The 20,482-nt window shown below is 42.4% G+C and overlaps 3 protein-coding genes across 11 annotated transcripts in view; all 3 read left to right on the top strand.

The window, feature by feature from the left end:
* LOC129754674 (high affinity cGMP-specific 3',5'-cyclic phosphodiesterase 9A) overlaps positions 1–20,482 on the top strand; it is a 711,945-nt gene that overhangs the window by 112,431 nt on the left and 579,032 nt on the right. The window lies entirely within an intron of this gene.
* LOC129753955 (uncharacterized) lies at positions 10,501–14,427 on the top strand. The gene is made up of 4 exons (XM_055749807.1): positions 10,501–10,539; positions 10,599–10,673; positions 10,731–14,329; positions 14,371–14,427. Exons 3-4 carry the CDS (start codon positions 10,826–10,828, stop codon positions 14,425–14,427), a joined length of 3,561 nt encoding a protein of 1,186 aa, XP_055605782.1. The 5' UTR covers positions 10,501–10,539; positions 10,599–10,673; positions 10,731–10,825.
* LOC129754675 (uncharacterized) lies at positions 14,563–17,549 on the top strand. 2 transcript variants are annotated; one of them, XM_055750872.1, is made up of 3 exons: positions 14,563–17,335; positions 17,395–17,469; positions 17,527–17,549. In XM_055750872.1, the coding sequence occupies exon 1, from the start codon at positions 14,597–14,599 to the stop codon at positions 16,898–16,900; it is 2,304 nt and encodes a 767-aa protein (XP_055606847.1). In that variant the 5' UTR covers positions 14,563–14,596; the 3' UTR covers positions 16,901–17,335; positions 17,395–17,469; positions 17,527–17,549. The 2 variants fall into 2 exon arrangements, with proteins under 2 accessions (XP_055606847.1, XP_055606848.1); XM_055750873.1 differs by lacking the exon at positions 17,527–17,549 and having other exon boundaries at positions 14,563–17,081; positions 17,134–17,469.

The following is a 20,482-nucleotide window of genomic DNA, read 5'->3' as shown; positions in this document are numbered from 1 at the left end:
TCTTCTTTTGTAATTATTACTATACTTCATCATATATATATATTTTTTTTACTTATTAATATTATTATTAATAAGTTTTTTTTTATATTTAATTAAAATTTTAAAGTTTCGTTCTCCACTCGAACCCCATTAGTTCGGAAAGCTCCCGTCTAATGGATGACGACGGCGAGGCAGGCAAAGATCCCCCGTTACGGGAGGATATTTCCGAGGAAATTATTTCCGAAGAAATAATAGAAGACCATCCGATGTACCTGACGGACACGGAAGATACCCCTTCCCCTTCCCCGAAACCACTTTCCCCCAAATTCCATTTGTATTTGGCAATAATCCACCATCAGCAACCGCCCAAGTGAACTCACCTCCTGGAAAAACAAACGAGTTGCTTCAAGCTGCCCCTCGCCGTCGGGTTTACCAACCTGAATCGACGGGACCATGGGTAGTTTACATCCGGTCCAAAACGAACGGGAAATCACCTAATGTGATTTCGATTGCCCGAGACCTCGACAGATCTTACCCTTCCGTAATCAGCTACCAGCCGATGAGACCGCACAAGATGCGTATTGTTGTTGGTAGCCTGAAGGAAGCAAATGCCATTGCTTGTGACCCGAAGTTTACGATCGAATACCGTGTTTACGTTCCCGCTCGTGACGTGGAAATCGACGGAGTGGTAACCGAGGAGGGTTTGACCGTCGATGATCTTGTGGAGTCCGGGGTTGGCCGATTCAAAGACCCTGGTCTCCCCACGGTCAAGGTGCTGGACGCGCGTCAGCTGAAATCAGCATCAAGCGAGGGGGAAAAGAGAACATTTTCCCTGTCGAACTCTTTTCGGGTTACCTTTTCCGGCACTGCACTTCCTGATTACGTTGCGATCGGGAAGGTTCGTCTACCTGTGAGACTTTATGTGCCTTCGGTCATGTTCTGCCAGAATTGCAAGCAGTTGGATCATACGGCCGCCTACTGTTGCAATCAGGCACGCTGCTCTAAGTGCGGGGAGAAGCATGAGGAAGCTTCGTGTGAAATACAAGCAGTAAGCAAGTGTTTGTATTGCACAGGCGAGGAATCTCATGCTCTCTCGGCGTGTCCGAAGTACATATCGCGCCGGGAAAAAATCAAGACTTCTTTGAAAACTCGCTCTAAAAATCATATAGAGACATGCTGATGAAGTCTTTGCCAATCGTCTCAGAGAACCAGTTTGGCCTTCTAAGTGACTATGAATCCGAAGGGGAGGATCCATGCGAAGGAACTTCAGCTGGGCCATTTGTTAAAAAAAATGTTTCACAGGCTCCAAAAAGGAAACGCACAACTAACACACAATCCAGATTAGCTGCCAGCAAAGTTAATAAAACCAAAAATCCTCAAAGTGGAAATAGTAATTCTACCCCTCCTATTCAGAGACCTCCGGGTTTTAATCCGTCCCCGAAGGACTTCCCTCCACTTTCCGGTAAGTCAAAACCCCAGACTTCCCTTCAGAATTCAGGACCATCAGTAGCAAACAGGAATGCAACAATTCCCAGAGAAACTGCATCTGATCCATCGTCGAACAGTTTGCCCAGCTTTTCGGCTGATGGTAAGATGAAATTTTCGGAAATTGTTGCATTCATCCTAGACTTTTTCAGCGTACCAGCAGGTTGGAGGACTATGATTAATATGTTTGTACCTCTTTTAAGAGAAGTCTTGAAAAAGAAAGCTTGCACTATGACCCTCATCGCAGAAGCAATTTCTTTTGATGAATAACTCGTCCACTAAGGTAAGAGAAATTGTTTCTGTATTGCAATGGAACTGCAGAAGTATTTTACCAATATTAGACTCCTTTAAAGTATTGGTACACAATTTGAATTGTGATGTGTTCGCCTTATGCGAAACTTGGCTCTCTCCAAACACTGATTTCAACTTCCATAGCCACAATATTATTCGCCTGGATCGAGATGGGCAAAGAGAGGGTGGCGTTCTTTTGGGGATCAAGAAATGCCACTCTTTCTATCGTATTCCATTACAACCATCTCCGGGTATTGGAGTCGTCAGTTGCCAAGCTAGAATTAAAGGCCAAGACCTTTGCCTAGCCTCGGTATATATTCCGCCAAATTCAAGCGTGAGCCGGAACCAATTGGCGAATATTATTTCACTTCTCCCAGAACCCCGGTTAGTTCTGGGAGATTTCAATTCCCATGGCGTAGGCTGGGGTAGCTCACGTGATGATGATCGTGCTAACATTATTTATGAGCTGTGCGACGACTTCAACATGACTGTCTTAAACAATGGGGAAGTGACTCGAATTAATGGATCCCAATCACAGCATAGTATTTTAGACCTTTCTTTAGCTTCTTCCTCTCTGAGCTTGGATTGTACGTGGAAGGTAATCCAAGACCCTCAGGGAAGCGATCATCTGCCTATCAATATTCCTATCACCAGTGGTCGTAGTCCACCTGAAGAGATCAATATTCCTTATGACCTCACAAAGAATATAGATTGGAAAAAGTATGCATCAGGTGTCATTGAAGCCATCGACTCAACGGAAGAACTGCCTCCGGAGGCAGAGTACAGTTTTATGTCCGGAACAATTGTGGACTGTGCAATCGGGGCACAGGTCAGACGGAATGACAATTCGACGATACAAAAACGACCTCCCACTCCATGGTGGGATGGAGACTGCTCACGTGCGCGAGGAGAAAAGTGCAAGGCGTTTGTTGAGTTTCGCAGAACTGGATTGCCAGAGAAGTTCCAACGTTACTTGTCCTTGGAACGCAAGTTTAAGAACTTGATCAGGGGCAAGAAACGTGGGTACAGGAGGCGATTCGTGGATGGGTTATCTCGAGAAACGTCTCTGCACACGCTTTGGAAAACAGCTCGAAACATGCAAAATTACACACCTTCGAACGAAAGTGAAGAAAGCTCGAGTCGTTGGCTGACACAGTTCGCGAAAAAGGTCTGTCCGGACGCAGTACCAGCTCAGAAAAACTATCGGGATACAGAGAATAGTTCCGAAACGGAGGATCAATTCTCGATGGTCGAACTTTCACTTGCGCTCTGGTCATGTAACAATTCAGCTCCCGGACTGGACAGAATCAAATTCAACTTGTTGAAGAATCTACCAGATACCGCTAAAAAACGCTTGTTGAATTTATTCAATAAGTGTTTAGAGATGAACATTGTGCCGCATGAATGGAGACAGGTGAAAGTTATCGCCATCCAAAAACCGGGAAAACCAGTTTCTGATTACAATTCGTATAGGCCGATCGCAATGCTCTCGTGTCTCCGGAAACTGCTCGAAAAAATGATTCTCTTTCGGCTGGATAAATGGGTTGAATCAAACAATCTCTTGTCAAGTACACAATATGGATTTCGTAGAGGCAAGGGTACGAACGACTGTCTAGCATTACTTTCATCAGACATTCAATTGGCGTTTGCCCAAAAAGAGCAGATGGGGGCAGTATTTCTGGACATCAAAGGGGCATTCGATTCGGTGTCCATAGAAGTGCTATCTAGTCAACTTAACTCTTGCGGACTTTCACCAATTTTGAATAATTTTCTTTATAACCTGTTGTCTGAAAAAATCATGCATTTTAGTCATGGAGAAACCAAAGTTGAACGAATTAGTTACATGGGTCTACCCCAAGGCTCATGTTTAAGCCCCCTGCTATACAACTTTTATGTCCGAGAGATCGATGCTTGTATGGCACAAAATTGCACGCTAAGACAGCTTGCGGATGACTGTGTTGTTCATATCACAGGTAAAAAAGGCACTCAAGTTAAACCTCCGTTACAAGAAACTCTAAATAATTTATCACATTGGGCCAGGAATCTAGGCATCGAATTTTCGCCTAGTAAAACCGAGTTAGTAGTTTTTTCAAGGAAGCATTCCCCTCCTCAAATAGAGCTCCTTATGATGGGTAGAACTCTAACTCAATCTCTTAGTTTTAAATATTTGGGTGTCTGGTTCGACTCTAAATGCCTCTGGGGAAAACATATTAGGTACTTGACACAAAAATGCCAAAAGAGAATCAATTTTCTTCGAACGATTACTGGAACCTGGTGGGGTGCTCATCCACAGGACCTCATCAGGTTATACCAAACAACGATACTGTCGGTCATAGAATACGGAAGCTTTTGCTTTGGGTCCGCCGCGCAAACCCACTTGATTAAACTAGAACGAATACAGTATCGTTGTTTGCGTATTGCCATGGGTTGTATGCAGTCGACACATACGATGTGTCTCGAAGTACTGGCGGGAGTAATGCCGTTGGAAAATCGGTTCCTCGATTTATCGCTACGTTTCCTAATTCGAAGTGTTACTATGAATCCTTTGGTGATAGGAAATTTGGAAAGGCTTATGAATATTAATTCGCAAGTAAAATATGTAAACAATTATAAAACTTTTAGTCAGTTAGAAATAAACCCTTCTTTGTTAAATTCGGACACGAGTCACTTTTACCCGATCAGTAGTTCCTTAATAAAATTCGATCTGTCCATGACCGTTGACATCCGTGGAATTCCAGATCACGTCCGACCCAACGTCATTCCTTCAATCTTTGCATCAAAAGTACGTGAAATTGACCCTACAAAAATGTTCTTTACTGATGGTTCTAGAATCGACGGCGCGACTGGTTTCGCAGTGTATAATGAGCGCTTTGAAGCTTCTTTCAAGCTTCAAGAGCCATGCTCCGTTTACGTTGCCGAACTAGCCGCAATTTATTGTACCTTGGAACACATTCGCACTCTGCCCGTAGACCACTATTTCATCTATTCGGATAGTCTCAGCTCCGTTGAGGCGATTCGATCGATGAAACTGATGAAGCGCTCTTCCCATTTTTTGCTGGAAATTTCAGGGATATTGGGCGCTTTGATCGAAAATTCGTACAGGATTACCTTAGCTTGGATCCCGTCTCATTGTCTTATTCAAGGCAATGAGAATGCGGATTCATTGGCTAAGGTGGGCGCGTTACAAGGTGAAATCTTTGAGAGGATAATAACTTACAATGAATATTTTTCAATACCTCGCACTTTAGCGATTAACGCTTGGCAGTCTAGCTGGGACAATGGCACAAAGGGACGTTGGCTCCATACGATTATCCCTAAGGTTCCGACGAAGGCATGGTTTAAGCATTTTAACATGAGTCGCGATTTCATTCGCGTGGTTTCTCGGCTCATGTCAAATCACTGCCAGCTTGACGCGCATTTGTTTCGTATACAACTAGTTACAAGCAATGTTTGTGTTTGTGGGGATGGCTACCACGACATTGATCATGTTGTGTGGACGTGTGGACGGTTTGATCGATCGAGGGCTTGGCTACTGGATACCCTTAGGGCCCGAAGTAAACTACCTGGTGTTCCAATTCGAGACATCTTGGCAAACTTAGATCTTGAATATTTGTACCCTATATACAAATATCTTAAAATGTCTGAACTGGTCGTTTAGTCCTCTTCCCCTCTGTCTGTACTCTATCTAATGCTCTTTTCGTCTATTTATTAGAACAAACTTTCATCCGACGGGTCCTACAACACCACAAAGAAGGCTGGCCAGGAAGTCGAAAACCCTGAGGTAGCTATCGAAACCACAGCTACAGGAAGCCACCACCGGACCCTAACGGAAACTGTTCTTGGAAGTGACCCCAGTTAATCCCCTTTCCTTTCCTATACATAGTTGAATTAACAGTTGAGTAGCCGCGACGATTACGGCCCCCCTCTTACTAACCCAAAGTTAGGAAAAATACTCCCGGCACATAAAAACTTTATAAGTAAAATGCCTAATAAAACCTTTTGTAAATATATATATAGTTTATTCGACTCACCACAGGGAGACTTTTGGGGTAAAATTTGGCTTTTTTCGCACTGTGCACACTGAACATGGATACACCTCTTGACAACGAGTTTCAGATTTTGTAAATAATTTCAGTTTAAGAGATTTAAGGAAAATTTAAAAGATGAACTAAGTATATTTCTGAAATTTCCATAGAAAGTTTTTAAGTTTTTGAGTTATTAATTTTTCTTTAATTTTTGAGCAATTTAATTTACGATTGCCCTATTCTCGATTTATGCTTGCATTTAAATGATATATTTGTATTTTGTTAAATCTTTCACATGTTTAACTATCTTGAATTACTAAACGTAGAAAATAAAACAAAGAGGGTTAACTTTAGGTTTATTTTTGACGAATCCAAAGGTACTCACGGCCTTCTGTAAATTGGATTATTGATTTGAAATTCACAGTGTGAAGTACTGGATAATATTCTAGGGTATATCTACTTTGCTCGAAAATATTTACAAATTTTCCAACTGTTCCAAAACGTTAATTTTTTAATTTCAAAAACCAAAAAAAAAAAGAAATGAAAAAAGCTCTGAATTTTTCAACTCCCACATGAAGAAAATTCTTCAGCCACTAGGCACGTTCTCTCTGGAGCCACTAGCTAACCGTTCAAATTCTAAAATAATCTATTTAAGAGTACCAATAGACCTGAAAAAAAAATCATCAGTGTATCTTATTGATGATATGTTAAGTTGAGACGTTGATATATTTATTACAAATTAAATATAATGTTAATGTTGGATCAAATCTTTGCGCAAAAGAAATACACTGAATTTTTTTAACGATTGGTGTATAAGTTTAAAAATTTCAAATCAACCGGAAAAAAAGAATCGCTTATTTTGAGTAAAATTGCCAACTTGAACTGTAAATCGATTCAAGTTTATTGACCAACCAAAAGTGGTTTAAAAATTCGGAAATGTCTGGGATTTGTTTTTGACATGTTCGAAAATCGTCTTGTTTCGAGAAAATCGTTCAAAATAAAACTGTTTTAAAAAAGAGTGTTTAAAAAAAGTATCTAGTGGATTCAATTGATTGTAGTCTGAATTTGGATTTTGGAATTGCGTTGGAATTGAATAGTATCAAACTACCCATAGAAAACCTAGTTTTATTTCACAACTTCCAAAATTAGGAACGTACTTCAAACAAATGTAAATATTCATGTTAATTGAAGAATCTTTATAGGATGAAACATCCAATTCACCGGAATTCTCCCTTTGCCTCATTACTCCTTCTTTACTTAGCAACCAAAGTTGATGCTACAGTTAAAAGCGTTGCACATGCACCCGTACATGGTTCGACATGAATCAATTTCCTGCTGCAGTCAGTGGGTCGTAGCAATGGAAAAACTGAAACCGGAAAAGGTCATTAGTTACATACTGGGAACGGGAGACGACTTTGTGCTACTACTATCAGTAGCATCACTCTCCATAGCCATCACTTGGAGTTTGCCTGGAGAAGTTTTTAATTAATTTTCTCCTAGCAAGTAGCAATTGACTGTGTGGGTGAGTTGAGGTGCGGTTTGTTGTTGAAAACGTCGAACATCTCTCCCGGAAGTCCGATTCCAAAGTATCCCGTTGCTGGAGCGGCAACACTCGGTTTAGGTTTTTTTTTCTGTCAGTTTCCGTTTCCTCGGTGTATCATGAGAAATATGTATCCGGTTACATACCGAGACGTAGTTTGTTTTCAAAAACAATATGGGGGCTGTGGCTTTTCGTTTGAAAGTTTAGAGATAATTGTACCTACTCATTTTGAAACCGATATGCAATTCCTAAGGATCTCCTCTATCCATCTTGAGATGTTGGAAATGAACACACTTCATAACGAAAACAACTTTCAATGCCACGCGATATGATGGTCCATCTTGATTTAGACTAGAAGAGGAAAGAGGCTTTGAATTTTAATTAATCCGATTATATGTAGGCGAATGATTTAATTCTAAGGATCCTCGTAATTCCAGAAACAAAAACACTTGTAGTTGGAACTGATACGAATGAAGAAAACAAACATCTCTTGGGGCAATAATTCACTTGAAAACACAAACAAATCATGGAATCACTTGCCCAGGCAGCACAAACACTTAATTAAGTTCATCAAAATGTACATACATATGAATCTTAGATCAGCCCGGGAGATATCTTGTTTTCCTCAGCGACGGGGTCAAGTTCGTTTGGACCGAGTCATGCCAGAATCAGGAGTAAGAAAAAGAAAAAATGGTAACGAGAGAAATCTAAGATTCACCTTGGCCGACAGGATTCGGCAGAAGGTCCTGCTCACGAACGACGACGTCGAATCCTCCCATTATCCGTTAATCTTCTTCCAATCATCTCACCTCCCGGGTTGGTGGTTTCGCAGGAGCCGGATTTTCCGGGAATTTTTTCGCCTCGGTCTTTCGTTCGATTCACGGTTTCGGTACGGAATTGCGTGCAGATAAGGGAAAAAGCAAACTGTTTTCGCCTTTTTTTTTTATTATTTTGGATAGAAAATGTGTTGGATCAGGATTCTTTTTTTTCAACTAAATGATTTTAAAAAAAGTAATAAAGAACTCAACTGAATATTCCAGAATATACTTTAATAATAACTCACTTTTGTATCCATCCAAAGAAAAAAACACCATTTTACAATTTTGACAATTTTGACAATTTTGACAATTTTGACAATTTTGACAATTTTGACAATTTTGACAATTTTGACAATTTTGACAATTTTGACAATTGTGACAATTTTGACAATTTTGACAATTTTGACAATTTTGACAATTTTGACAATTTTGACAATTTTGACAATTTTGACAATTTTGACAATTTTGACAATTTTGACAATTTTGACAATTTTGACAATTTTGACAATTTTGACAATTTTGACAATTTTGACAATTTTGACAATTTTGACAATTTTGACAATTTTGACAATTTTGACAATTTTGACAATTTTGACAATTTTGACAATTTTGACAATTTTGACAATTTTGACAATTTTGACAATTTTGACAATTTTGACAATTTTGACAATTTTGACAATTTTGACAATTTTGACAATTTGACAATTTTGACAATTTTGACAATTTTGACAATTTTGACAATTTTGACAATTTTGACAATTTTGACAATTTTGACAATTTTGACAATTTTGACAATTTTGACAATTTTGACAATTTTGACAATTTTGACAATTTGACAATTTTGACAATTTCGACAATTTTGACAACTTTGACAATTTTGACAATTTTGACAATTTTGACAATTTTGACAATTTTGACAATTTTGACAATTTTGACAATTTTGACAATTTTGACAATTTTGACAATTTTGACAATTTTGACAATTTTGACAATTTTGACAATTTTGACAATTTTGACAATTTTGACAATTTTGACAATTTTGACAATTTTGACAATTTTGACAATTTTGACAATTTTGACAATTTTGACAATTTTGACAATTTTGACAATTTTGACAATTTTGACAATTTTGAAAATTTTGACAATTTTGACAATTTTGACAATTTCGACATTTTTGACAATTTTGACAGTTTTGATAATTTTGAAAATTTTGACAATTTTGACAATTTTGACAATTTTGAAAATTTTGTCAATTTTCACAATTTTCGCAATTTTTCACAATTTTTCACAATTTTGACAATTTTGACAATTTTGACAATTTTGACAATTTTGACAATTTTGACAATTTTGACAATTTTGACAAGTTTGACAATTTTGACAATTTTGACAATTTTGACAATTTTGACAATTTTGACAATTTTGACAATTTTGACAATTTTGACAATTTTGACAATTTTGACAATTTTGACAATTATGACCTTTTTGACAATTTTGACAATTTTGACAATTTTGACAATTTTGACAATTTTGAAAATTTTGACAATTTTGACAATTTTGACAATTTCGACATTTTTGACAATTTTGACAGTTTTGACAATTTTGAAAATTTTGACAATTTTGACAATTTTGAAAATTTCGTCAATTTTCACAATTTTTCACAATTTTTCACAATTTTTCACAATTTTGACAATTTTGACAATTTTGACAATTATGACAATTTTGACAATTTTGACAATTTTGACAAGTTTGACAATTTGACAATTTTGACAATTTTGACAATTTTGACAATTTTGACAATTTTGACAATTTTGACAATTTTGACAATTTTGACAATTTTGACAATTTTGACAATTTTGACAATTTCGACAATTTTGACAATTTTGACAATTTTCACAAGGTTGTTTTTATCAAAATTAGATTCGCATTTCGTTTGTAATCAAGTTATTCACATAATAAAGCATGGATCATCCAAAATCTGGACGCACTGTGTTAGTAGAACTGGCAACCTTGGTACGGGATCGGACAAACGTCAACGCGTTGGCGCCGAAAAAGAATTGTCATTGTTAGAAAATTGATCGAAACTGCGACACGTTTTTTCTTGACCTGGCAGTTAGTTAGTTTGTAGTGAATTGTTTTTAGCGAAAACAGTATGTATTTGATCATTAGTTATTTGATCATCTTTTAATGTATTTTTTATAGTAGGTGGAAGCTATTTGGCCAGTTGCGCGTGATTTTTGTGCTCGCGGTTTAGTGAGTCGGAAGAGGTTAGGTGATAGAAATTCCTTACTGCGCAATTTGCCACTAAAATATTGTATTTCCTTTGATAGTTTGAGTGACCGTTCGGTTGTTCCGGTTAGGTGTCGCGGGTTGAGCTCAATTAGAGCGGTAGGAAAGAAAAAGCGTAAGTACGCAAGTGTACTTTTTATTTACCCGAAGATAAATATGATTTTCGTCCATTAGCTTCAAATAGCCGGTGATATCCGACGGTTTAGGGTTGCCAGAGCTAGAGCTTAGGGTAAACGGCGAAACTTATTTGTAAGTTAATAAGAGATTGTTTACATTATCATCATTTAATAATAAATGTATTTACAGTCGAGTTCGTTCGCATACAACGTACTACGGAACAGTTTTTATTTCCCACAAATCTCGAAAATAAAGCTGCAACGAGCAACCTAAACCCGGAACCGATGATGGAAGGCCCTACCGGAGAGCTGTTCAACTGCGTAACATGTCGTCGCCCGGATTCAGCGCAGAGCATGGTCGCTTGTGACGAGTGTACGCAATGGCAACATTATGGATGCGCCGGTGTTACGGCTACCATAGCCGATCGAAGCTGGCTCTGCTGCAGATGCGTAGCTAGTCACAACGCAGTTAATTCGACTCAAACCGGCAACATAAACTCGCCCGAAGCACACACATTTGCTTCAGCTCGCGCCGCTGAACGTGATGGTAATACCACCGATCCAATAAGTGGGAGACAGGACGATCGAAATTTCGGAAGACTTCAATCCTCGTCTAATTCGAATGCCGGATCAGTCGTCTCAGTCAATGCTATTGCTCATCTTCGTTTAAGGCACCTGAAAGAGCAAAAGGATTTGGAGGATCAAAAAGCGGAACGGGATCGCGAGTTTCTTGCTAGAAAGCAGCAGCTAGAGGCAGAAATAGCTCTAGAAGAGCTCAATGAAGGATGTGATCGTAGCGTAGGAGGAAAAAGTCATCGAAGTATCGCCGGTTGGGTGGAACAACAATGCGGATTCGTGCATACTTCTACCCCAGTCCAGCAGAAACCCGAGACAGTGGCTCCAAGTGCGAACCCACATCCCGCCATCCAACAGCGAGAGGAGCGGCAAAGAATGCAAGCAGTTATTCAATCAGGTCAACAGATTCAACCAAGCACTGTGCCAAAACAAGCAGAGATTCCAGTGAGAAATCCTCCCCCAGCTATAGCACCGGGCCCAAGGAGCAATTATCTTGATTCGAATCCACGTTTTCCGCCAGTGGCTCAGAATCCAGTTCCACCTGTACCAGTGAATCCGCTAATATTGCCACCGCCGAGCTCGTCGCAGTTCCCTGGATTTCCAGTGATGAATAACCCCTACGGGGCGATGTATTTTCCGAATATTCCTGACATGCCGTCATCTGGTGCTGATTATCAGTTTGCGCACCCTCAGGGAGGAGTCTTTATCAACAACCCAGTCAGGCATCCGAACTTTGGTTTGAATGTACAGCCGTGTGCTTGGCAAGCATCCGAGCAGCACCCGCCTACAGTTCCACCAACAGTGTCAGCAGATTTGGGTAAAGGATTTCCTCATGCTACAGGTCGCATGATTACGCCACAGCAACTGGCGGCGCGTCAAGTTGTCTCTAGAGACCTCCCCAAGTTTTCCGGGGACCCACTCGAGTGGCCCATGTTCTTGAGTGCATTTGAATCGACAACGGCCATGTGTGGCATACAACCCGACGAGAACCTTGCTAGGCTACAGAAAAGTCTTGTTGGTAGCGCTCGCGAAAAGGTTCAGAATATTCTAACGCTGCCGGATGCAATCCCGGAAATTATTGACATCCTACGAGCCGAGTGTGGAAGGCCAGATCAAATTGTTTACTGTCTGCTATCCAAGATCCGGAAAACCGTTCAGCCGTCGGTGACGAAATTGGAGACGCTTGTGACGTTCGGCAGGGAGGTACGCAACATGGTGACGTACATGCAGTCAGCGAAACTCAACACCCATTTGGACAATCCACTATTGCTGGCAGAGCTTGTTGCTAAGCTTCCACCCGACTTGCAGCTACAATGGGGTATGAAGTTAGCAGCTCTTCCGGAACCATCGCTTGGTGATTTCTGTGCGTTTGTGTCGGCTTATCGAACAGCGGCATGCAAGGTGAAATTGACGTCGGATGTTGGTCTGAATGAAAAAGCCACAAAAGGTGTTGTGAGAAAGGAGAAGCCAGTTTATTTGAACGCACATTCCGCCTCCGTGTCCTCAGCGCCTGGACCACCGGCTTCGAAAGTTACTCCGGAGCTAAAGCCGTGCCTGATGTGCAAAAGTACAACGCACAGAGTCCGAACTTGTAAGCAGTTCGAAACGTTGCCGCTCGAAAAGAAGCTGAGGTTCATCAGCGAAACGGGAATGTGTAGGCGTTGTCTGGCGCCGCATGGAAGGTGGCCTTGCCGAAACAAGCAGCCTTGCGGGATCAATGGATGCCCTGAGCCCCACCATAAACTGCTACATCCAGGAAGTTGTTCGACTCTCAAGAGTCAAGGATCGGAATCTTCTGTATCGGTAACTGCCCATCATCAACACCAGCAAGGCACCACATTCTTCAAAATACTTCCGGTGACTCTTCACGCGAACGGGAAGTCGGTGTCCACATTTGCTTTTCTGGACGACGGATCCGACCTGACGCTGGTCGAAGACGAACTTATCGACGAACTGGGCTTGGTGGGCGAAAGAATTCCGCTTTGCTTGCAGTGGACTAGTAACGTCACGAGAAGTGAGAGTAACTCTCGTAAGGTCGAGATAGGTATCTCAGGTGCTTCGAACAATCGCATCCATCAGCTGGCGAACGTAAGAACCGTTGAGAGCTTGGAATTACCGAAGCAGAGCCTGGATTATGAGAGTCTCTCGAAGCAATTCCCCCATCTGTGTGGACTTCCCATCAGCAGCTACCGGACGGCCGTGCCACGAATTCTTATCGGTGTCGACAATGCCCAGCTCAACTTAGCTTTGAAGAAGAGGGAAAGATCCGGAGGAGAACCTATTGCTGCTAAATTTCGCCTCGGATGGGCAATATTCGGTGGAAGAAGAGCACCTGAGACGATAGGTAGTGCTTTTGTTCACGTCTGCGAGTGCTCCAATAGCCGCGAGCTCCATGAAATGGTCCAGCAGTATTTTGAATTCGAAAACCTGGCGATATCCGGATTGAATCCGCCCGAATCCGATGAAGATCGACGGGCCAGAAGATTGCTCGAAGAGACGACAGTTCGTACACCATCCGGAAAGTTCCAAACTGGATTGCTTTGGAAAAGCGATGAGCCGGTTTTTCCGAACAACTTTAGCATGGCAGTACGTCGACACGGTTGTTTTGAAAGGCGCTTGCTGAAAGATCCCGAACTGAAAACTAATATTGACAAGCAAATCGACGATTATCTGCAGAAGGGGTACGTTCACAAAGCGACGTCAGACGAGCTCCGCAACAGTGACGACAGAAAGATTTGGTACCTGCCAATCAGCGCAGTGCGACATCCACGCAAGCCAACGAAGGTGCGTGTAGTCTGGGATGCTGCGGCAACGTATGGAGGAACCTCTCTGAACTCCCAGCTTTTGAAAGGGCCGGATTTGGTGAAGCCGCTTCTATCTGTCCTCTGCCGATTCCGACAGAAACAGTATGCCATCGCTGGGGACATAAGGCAAATGTTCCACCAGTTGATTATTCGTCCGGAAGATAGGAACGCACAACGATTTTTGTATCGGGAAAATCCAGAAGCTGCGCTCGACGTGTACATAATGGACGTCGCAACGTTCGGGGCAACATGCTCCCCGTGTTCAGCACAGTTTGCTAAGAATAAAAACGCCCAGGAACATAAAGATCGTTATCCGGAAGCTGCTGAAGCAATCGTTGACAACACATATGTTGACGATTTTCTTGCGAGCTGTGATACCATTGAAGAGGCAACGAAACTGGCTTTGGAAGTGAGTTTGGTCAACCGATCGGCTGGTTTTGAGATACCTAGTTGGCAGTCGAATTCCGAACACCTCCTGAAACGGGTTGGGGTGACTACTGGAGATGAGATGAAGAGCTTTGCCATCGAGAAGACGACAAAAACCGAAAGAGTCCTCGGTATGATGTGGGTACCGAGTGAAGATGTGTTTGTATTTTCGGCGGATTTCCGAACAGATCTACTCCCGTTGCTATCTGGGGAAACGCGACCAACAAAGCGGCAAGTGTTGCAGGTGGTCATGAGCCTTTTTGACCCGCTCGGAATTGTGGCCTGCTACACCATACACGGGAAAATTCTCATCCAGTCCATCTGGCGTTCGGGAATTCTGTGGGATGATCCTATCTGCGACGACGACTTTGATATGTGGCAGCGCTGGATCAAACTGACACCGAAGTTGGAAAATGTAAGAGTGCCACGTTGTTATTTCCCCAACTACACTACCGGCAGCTACAATTCACTTCAGCTGCATGTGTTCGTGGACGCCAGTGAGCTGGCCTACTGTGCTGCGGCCTATTTTAGAATCGTTGACGGAGATACTCCCCGCTGCGCTCTGGTGGCAGCTAAGGCCAAAGTTACACCTTTAAGACCACAATCCATACCTCGAAACGAGCTGGGCGCTGCAGTGATTGGTTCTCGGTTGCTGAAGTCTGTAGAAGAAAGTCACTCACTGCAAATTACCGAAAAGTTCCTGTGGACCGATTCTTCGACTGTTATGGCCTGGCTCCGTGCGGATCCACGAAAATATCGCCAATTTGTCGGTTTTAGAATAGCAGAAATTTTGACGAATACTTCGGTGGAAGACTGGCAGTGGGTTCCTTCCCGTGACAACATAGCCGACCAAGGAACCAAATGGGGTAATGGTCCCAACTTCGATCCAGATGGTTTGTGGTACAAAGGACCCGAATTCTTGTACCGACCAACAGAAGAATGGCCGAAACAAAAACCCTGCTTGGAGTCACCCAAAGACGAATTACGGTCGGTAAACGTTCATCGTCAGTCTGACGATGATTTTGTAGTCAACATGGAAAGTTTCTCGCGGTGGGATGGGCTACTCAACCGAGTTGCTTATATGTATCATTTCGTGCACCGCTTCAAGCGCTTCAAACGGGAACCGGTGGAATCTAGTGAATCCTGTGGTGATCTGAATCGTGATGATTATGTGTCGGCGGAAGCAGCCATTTGGCGGGCTGTGCAGCGACAGGTGTTTGCGGAAGAAATTCAAGCGCTTAGAAGCAGTTCTGAGCTTTCATCGAAGCAGTGGAAGCGTATCGGCAAGGGAAGTGTCCTAGCGAAGCTATCACCGGTGATCGATGAGTCCGGTGTTCTCCGGATGGCGAGCAGAATCGACCCTCAAGCGGCTTATTATTCGTTCGACTTTCGAAATCCTGTGATAATACCAAGAGATCATCATGTCACCACTCTTTTGATCCTGCGATTTCACCAAAAGTACGGCCATGCCAATACCGAGACTGTACTGAACGAGCTCAAGCAACGTTACTACATCCCCCGGATGAGAGCCAGTGTGAAGAAGGCGATTAAAAGCTGCATGTGGTGTCGTGTTTATCTGGCTAGACCACAGGCTCCAAAAATGGCCCCACTCCCCCAGCCCAGGGTTAAACCCTATGTACGACCGTTCACCTTCACAGGGCTGGACTACTTCGGACCACTGCTGGTCAAACGAGGACGTAGCGACGAAAAAAGGTGGGTCGCGCTTTTCACCTGCCTCTCGGTGAGGGCGTTGCACCTAGAAGTGGTGCATTCTTTATCGGCAGAATCCTGCAGGATGGCAATTCGGCGGTTTGTCGCTAAGCATGGTCCTCCTCAAGAGATATTCAGCGACAATGGGACGAACTTCCGCGGGGCAGCCCGAGAGTTGGAAGAAGAAACTAATGCAATCAATAAGGAGTTAGCGAGCTACTTTACCAACAGCCATACACAATGGCACTTCAACCCCCCTTCTGCCCCCCATATGGGCGGGGTTTGGGAGAGGAAAGTCCGGTCCGTGAAGGAGGCGTTCAAGACTCTCTCGCACCATCAAAGGCTAGACGATGAAGGACTGCGAACATTGCTCTCGGAAGCAGAATTGATAGTCAACTCCCATCCGCTGACGTTCGTGCCGCTGGAGGATCCCAACGAAGAAGTGCTGACTCCAAATCATTTCCTCTGGCTAAGTTCCGGCGAGGACAGCAAACCACCAAGGGTACCAATCGACGATGTTACACCTCTTCGACCAAACTGGAAGGTTATTCAACACTTAACAAACCAGTTTTGGAAGCGCTGGGTGCAAGCTTACCTACCTACTATAGCCTGCAGGACGAAATGGTTCGCGGAAACGCGGCCGCTGAAGGTCGGCGATCTAGTGGTCATCGTAGACGAGTCCGTGCGCAACGGATGGCTCCGAGGTAAGGTGGTGAGGACTTATCCAGGACGAGACGGACAAGTTCACAAGGTCGACGTGGAGACTTGCGACGGATCTACTCTTCAAAGACCAGCGGTAAAGGTTGCTCTGTTGGACGTGCAGGAGGAGAGTAAAGTCGATTGACTACGACGTTACGGGTTGGGGTGTTAGTAGAACTGGCAACCTTGGTACGGGATCGGACAAACGTCAACGCGTTGGCGCCGAAAAAGAATTGTCATTGTTAGAAAATTGATCGAAACTGCGACACGTTTTTTCTTGACCTGGCAGTTAGTTAGTTTGTAGTGAATTGTTTTTAGCGAAAACAGTATGTATTTGATCATTAGTTATTTGATCATCTTTTAATGTATTTTTTATAGTAGGTGGAAGCTATTTGGCCAGTTGCGCGTGATTTTTGTGCTCGCGGTTTAGTGAGTCGGAAGAGGTTAGGTGATAGAAATTCCTTACTGCGCAATTTGCCACTAAAATATTGTATTTCCTTTGATAGTTTGAGTGACCGTTCGGTTGTTCCGGTTAGGTGTACCGGGTTGAGCTCAATTAGAGCGGTAGGAAAGAAAAAGCGTAAGTACGCAAGTGTACTTTTTATTTACCCGAAGATAAATATGATTTTCGTCCATTAGCTTCAAATAGCCGGTGATATCCGACGGTTTAGGGTTGCCAGAGCTAGAGCTTAGGGTAAACGGCGAAACTTATTTGTAAGTTAATAAGAGATTGTTTACACTATCACCATTTAATAATAAATGTATTTACAGTCGAGTTCGTTCGCATACAACGTACTACGGAACAGTTTTTATTTCCCACACACTGTTTATTATACACAGCAAAAAAAAATGTAACGCTGGATGATGTAATTTGTGGAGACGACGTAGTTTTAGGGCTTTCTGTTGTTATAATACATCTAAACGACGTACCCGTATGCGAACATGTCGTGTAGTGTAATATCACAACCTTCTATGTGATATTGCATCAAATAGTCAATGTTTCCTCAATTGACTTTCAAATGTTATTCATTTCAAAAAGTAAGAAACGGATTACGGACCTCAGCTATATTTGTTTGGCTTGTAAGTACAACCAAAATTTTATAAAAATGTAAGCAAAACCATAGCTTCAAATATAATTTGATTATTTTTCATTTTTAGGCAGATTCGGCAGGTTTGCATTTGCGGTACAACAAGAATTCAATAATTATCAAACAGCCGGGTACATCAAGAAAATGTAATATTAGGTACCATTTGCGACTCAAGTTATGTGCAGGTATTTGATGTAATATCACAACACTTTTTTTGCTGTGTATTGTTGCGCTCCTAGTAGTAGGATCTGAAATATTTTGACAGCACTTTGTTTCGGAATGTTTCGTCTATCAGTGCTGAAAATTTCATTACGATTAGTTTTGTTTCAAAAAAGTTACACGTGATAGAAGCCGCGAGACGAAAATTAATTTTGGACACCCACGTCAAAAACCCGACGTGGTCTGATTAAAAAATCGCTAAATCTGATTTTGGGCCGCTTCCTGGCCAAAATTTTTACAAAGCCACTGGTCGGCGTGATATTCCTCCCAAGTTGAAATTCGTTTTTGGCGATAATTTTGCAGAAAAGTGTTTGATCTGGCAAGGTATTTGCAGCTGCGGACGAAAATCCCCGGTTTTTGGGAAAAACAAGACCATGGACTCCGAAATGTACAAGGAGGAGTGCCTGAAAAACGTTTTTTTTTCCATTCATTAGATCTCACAAAGGACCAGTAAAGTTTTCGCCAGATTTGGCAAGCTGCCACTACAGCTAAGAGGTATGTACAGTGGTATCGGGCCAACGGGTGGATTTTGTCGAAAAGAACATCAACCCACCCAACTGCCCTCAATTCCACTCTATCGAAAAATGTTGGGCAATTTTCAAGCAAAAGATGAAGAAGAATGGTAGCACGGCTCGGGATGCACAGAGATGAAGAGATTGTGGAACAAAATGGCCGCTGAGGTCAGCGAATAGGATGTTCAAACTATAATGAGTGGTTCTCGACGTTCAAAATTTCATCAAAACAACATCGGAATAATTTTTTTTCTTATTTTTCCTTTAAAGTGCAATAAAAACACTACATTTTGAGTATAAAACATTTTTATTTCGTTTACATAGCTCCGAGATAGATCCTTTTTTATGCGTCCAGATTTTGCGTGATCCATGCTTTATGTACTAATAATAGCAGGTCTGTCTTTTTTTTCGTATTGACTCTCTGGAGCCACCATCATTACAGCATTTTTTGGGTATAGAATAAACTAATCTCAAAGTCCACGGTAGATAATTCTCGCGTGTGGAATCAATGCTTTTGAAACAGAATAACTCTTGACAAGATTTTTATTTGAATATTGAGGTTTTTGAATGATTCTCAATTAATCGAAATCGAAAATTCAGTGACCATAAAAACAAATCTTCCCACTAGATTCATTCACCAAATCACCGGGCGCGCTCTCCAGCTGTCGAGTTCCATCAAATCAACAACCATCGCCACGCCAGCAGAATCGATTCGATATTTTTCCTCCTGGCAGGACCCACCCCGTAGCAAAAGGATGGCCGTCACCTCCCTCGGGACCCATCCATTCGTAGATTATCGTGACTGTTCGACGCCAGCAGCCCAGCATCGAGGCACAATCATAGCCCATCAATTCCCCCAAAATGGACCGAAGCAAACCGGACAGTGATACTGGTGGAATCAGCCGCAGTTCAGAAAATCCACACACTTCAGAGCACCGCACCGCAAGTACCCCGGAGACATGCGGCAGACCGGCTGAACGGCGCGCCTCGTCGGATTTGGGGCCGGGCCACTCCTTAATGACCTCATCATTCGACGATGGCCATCAAGAGGATTTGGCATGAGTGCTTCACGCTTGCTGTCTATTTTCATTCAGGCAGGGAACGAGGGGAAGTTGAAAGAGTGGTTTGGAAGTCCTTGAACACGCGTTGCTAAAGTCCCAAAGGGGGTAGCAGCCGGAATTTATTGCATTTTTGTTTGAGTGGATCCAGTCGATGATGATGGTTAGAATCCGATGATGGAGAACGGATTGGGGGGGTTAGAACTTTATTCAATGTTCCAATTTCATCGCTCAAATCACTATCTGGGGATCCATATCTCTAATATCGCTCATATGAAGTTGCTGGCAAGTTTTTAAACAAAATGTGTCAGCTTTAATTCAACAGAAAAGCTTGGAGCTAAGGAGAGAAAAAACTTGCCAAACTGTCAAACGGCAAACACTTTACGACCTTATTCGCCCCACGAACAATTCGGTTATTTATCCCGAGAATCGTGATTTGAATAACTAATGGACCACATCACTGTCTTGTGGCGCCCCCGCAACTTTGATGCTGATAATGATTACACATCACACCACGGGAAAAGACACCGGGAAAAAAGCATGGAAATAAAAGAAACCTGGTGTCGATGGCCGCAAGATCTCACTGTTTGCTTGCTTGCTGAATGGTGGAAACGCACACCGGAAACGTGAAAATGGCGGCGGCAGCAGCGTCGAGATTGCGTGACCGTCATTCACTTTGGCCCCTGGGATTCACCTCCCACCAACGACCGAAGAAGAATCACAGAATCAGAGAGATGAAGTTGTTTCCGCAGCCTTTATGGTTCTGCAAATTTCCTTAGCGCCCCGCTTGAGGTCGAATTTTGACTAAGGTGGAAGAAATCTTTTTACTCTTTTTTGGGAAAACCATTTC

Source organism: Uranotaenia lowii, chromosome 3 (assembly GCF_029784155.1).
Source record: "Uranotaenia lowii strain MFRU-FL chromosome 3, ASM2978415v1, whole genome shotgun sequence".
Lineage (NCBI taxonomy): Eukaryota > Metazoa > Arthropoda > Insecta > Diptera > Culicidae > Uranotaenia > Uranotaenia lowii.
The sequence above is the reverse complement of the archived record's forward strand: the minus strand, read 5'-3'. Positions and strand labels throughout refer to the sequence as shown.

Bases quoted from the DNA above. Each gene is read 5' to 3' on its own strand.
- LOC129753955 (XM_055749807.1), top strand. From the start codon at position 10,826: ATGATGGAAGGCCCTACCGGAGAGCTGTTCAACTGCGTAACATGTCGT. The intron at 14,330-14,370 runs GTGAGTTTGGTC...TGAGATACCTAG, and splicing joins CAACGAAACTGGCTTTGGAA to TTGGCAGTCGAATTCCGAAC.
- LOC129754675 (XM_055750872.1), top strand. From the start codon at position 14,597: ATGAGCCTTTTTGACCCGCTCGGAATTGTGGCCTGCTACACCATACAC.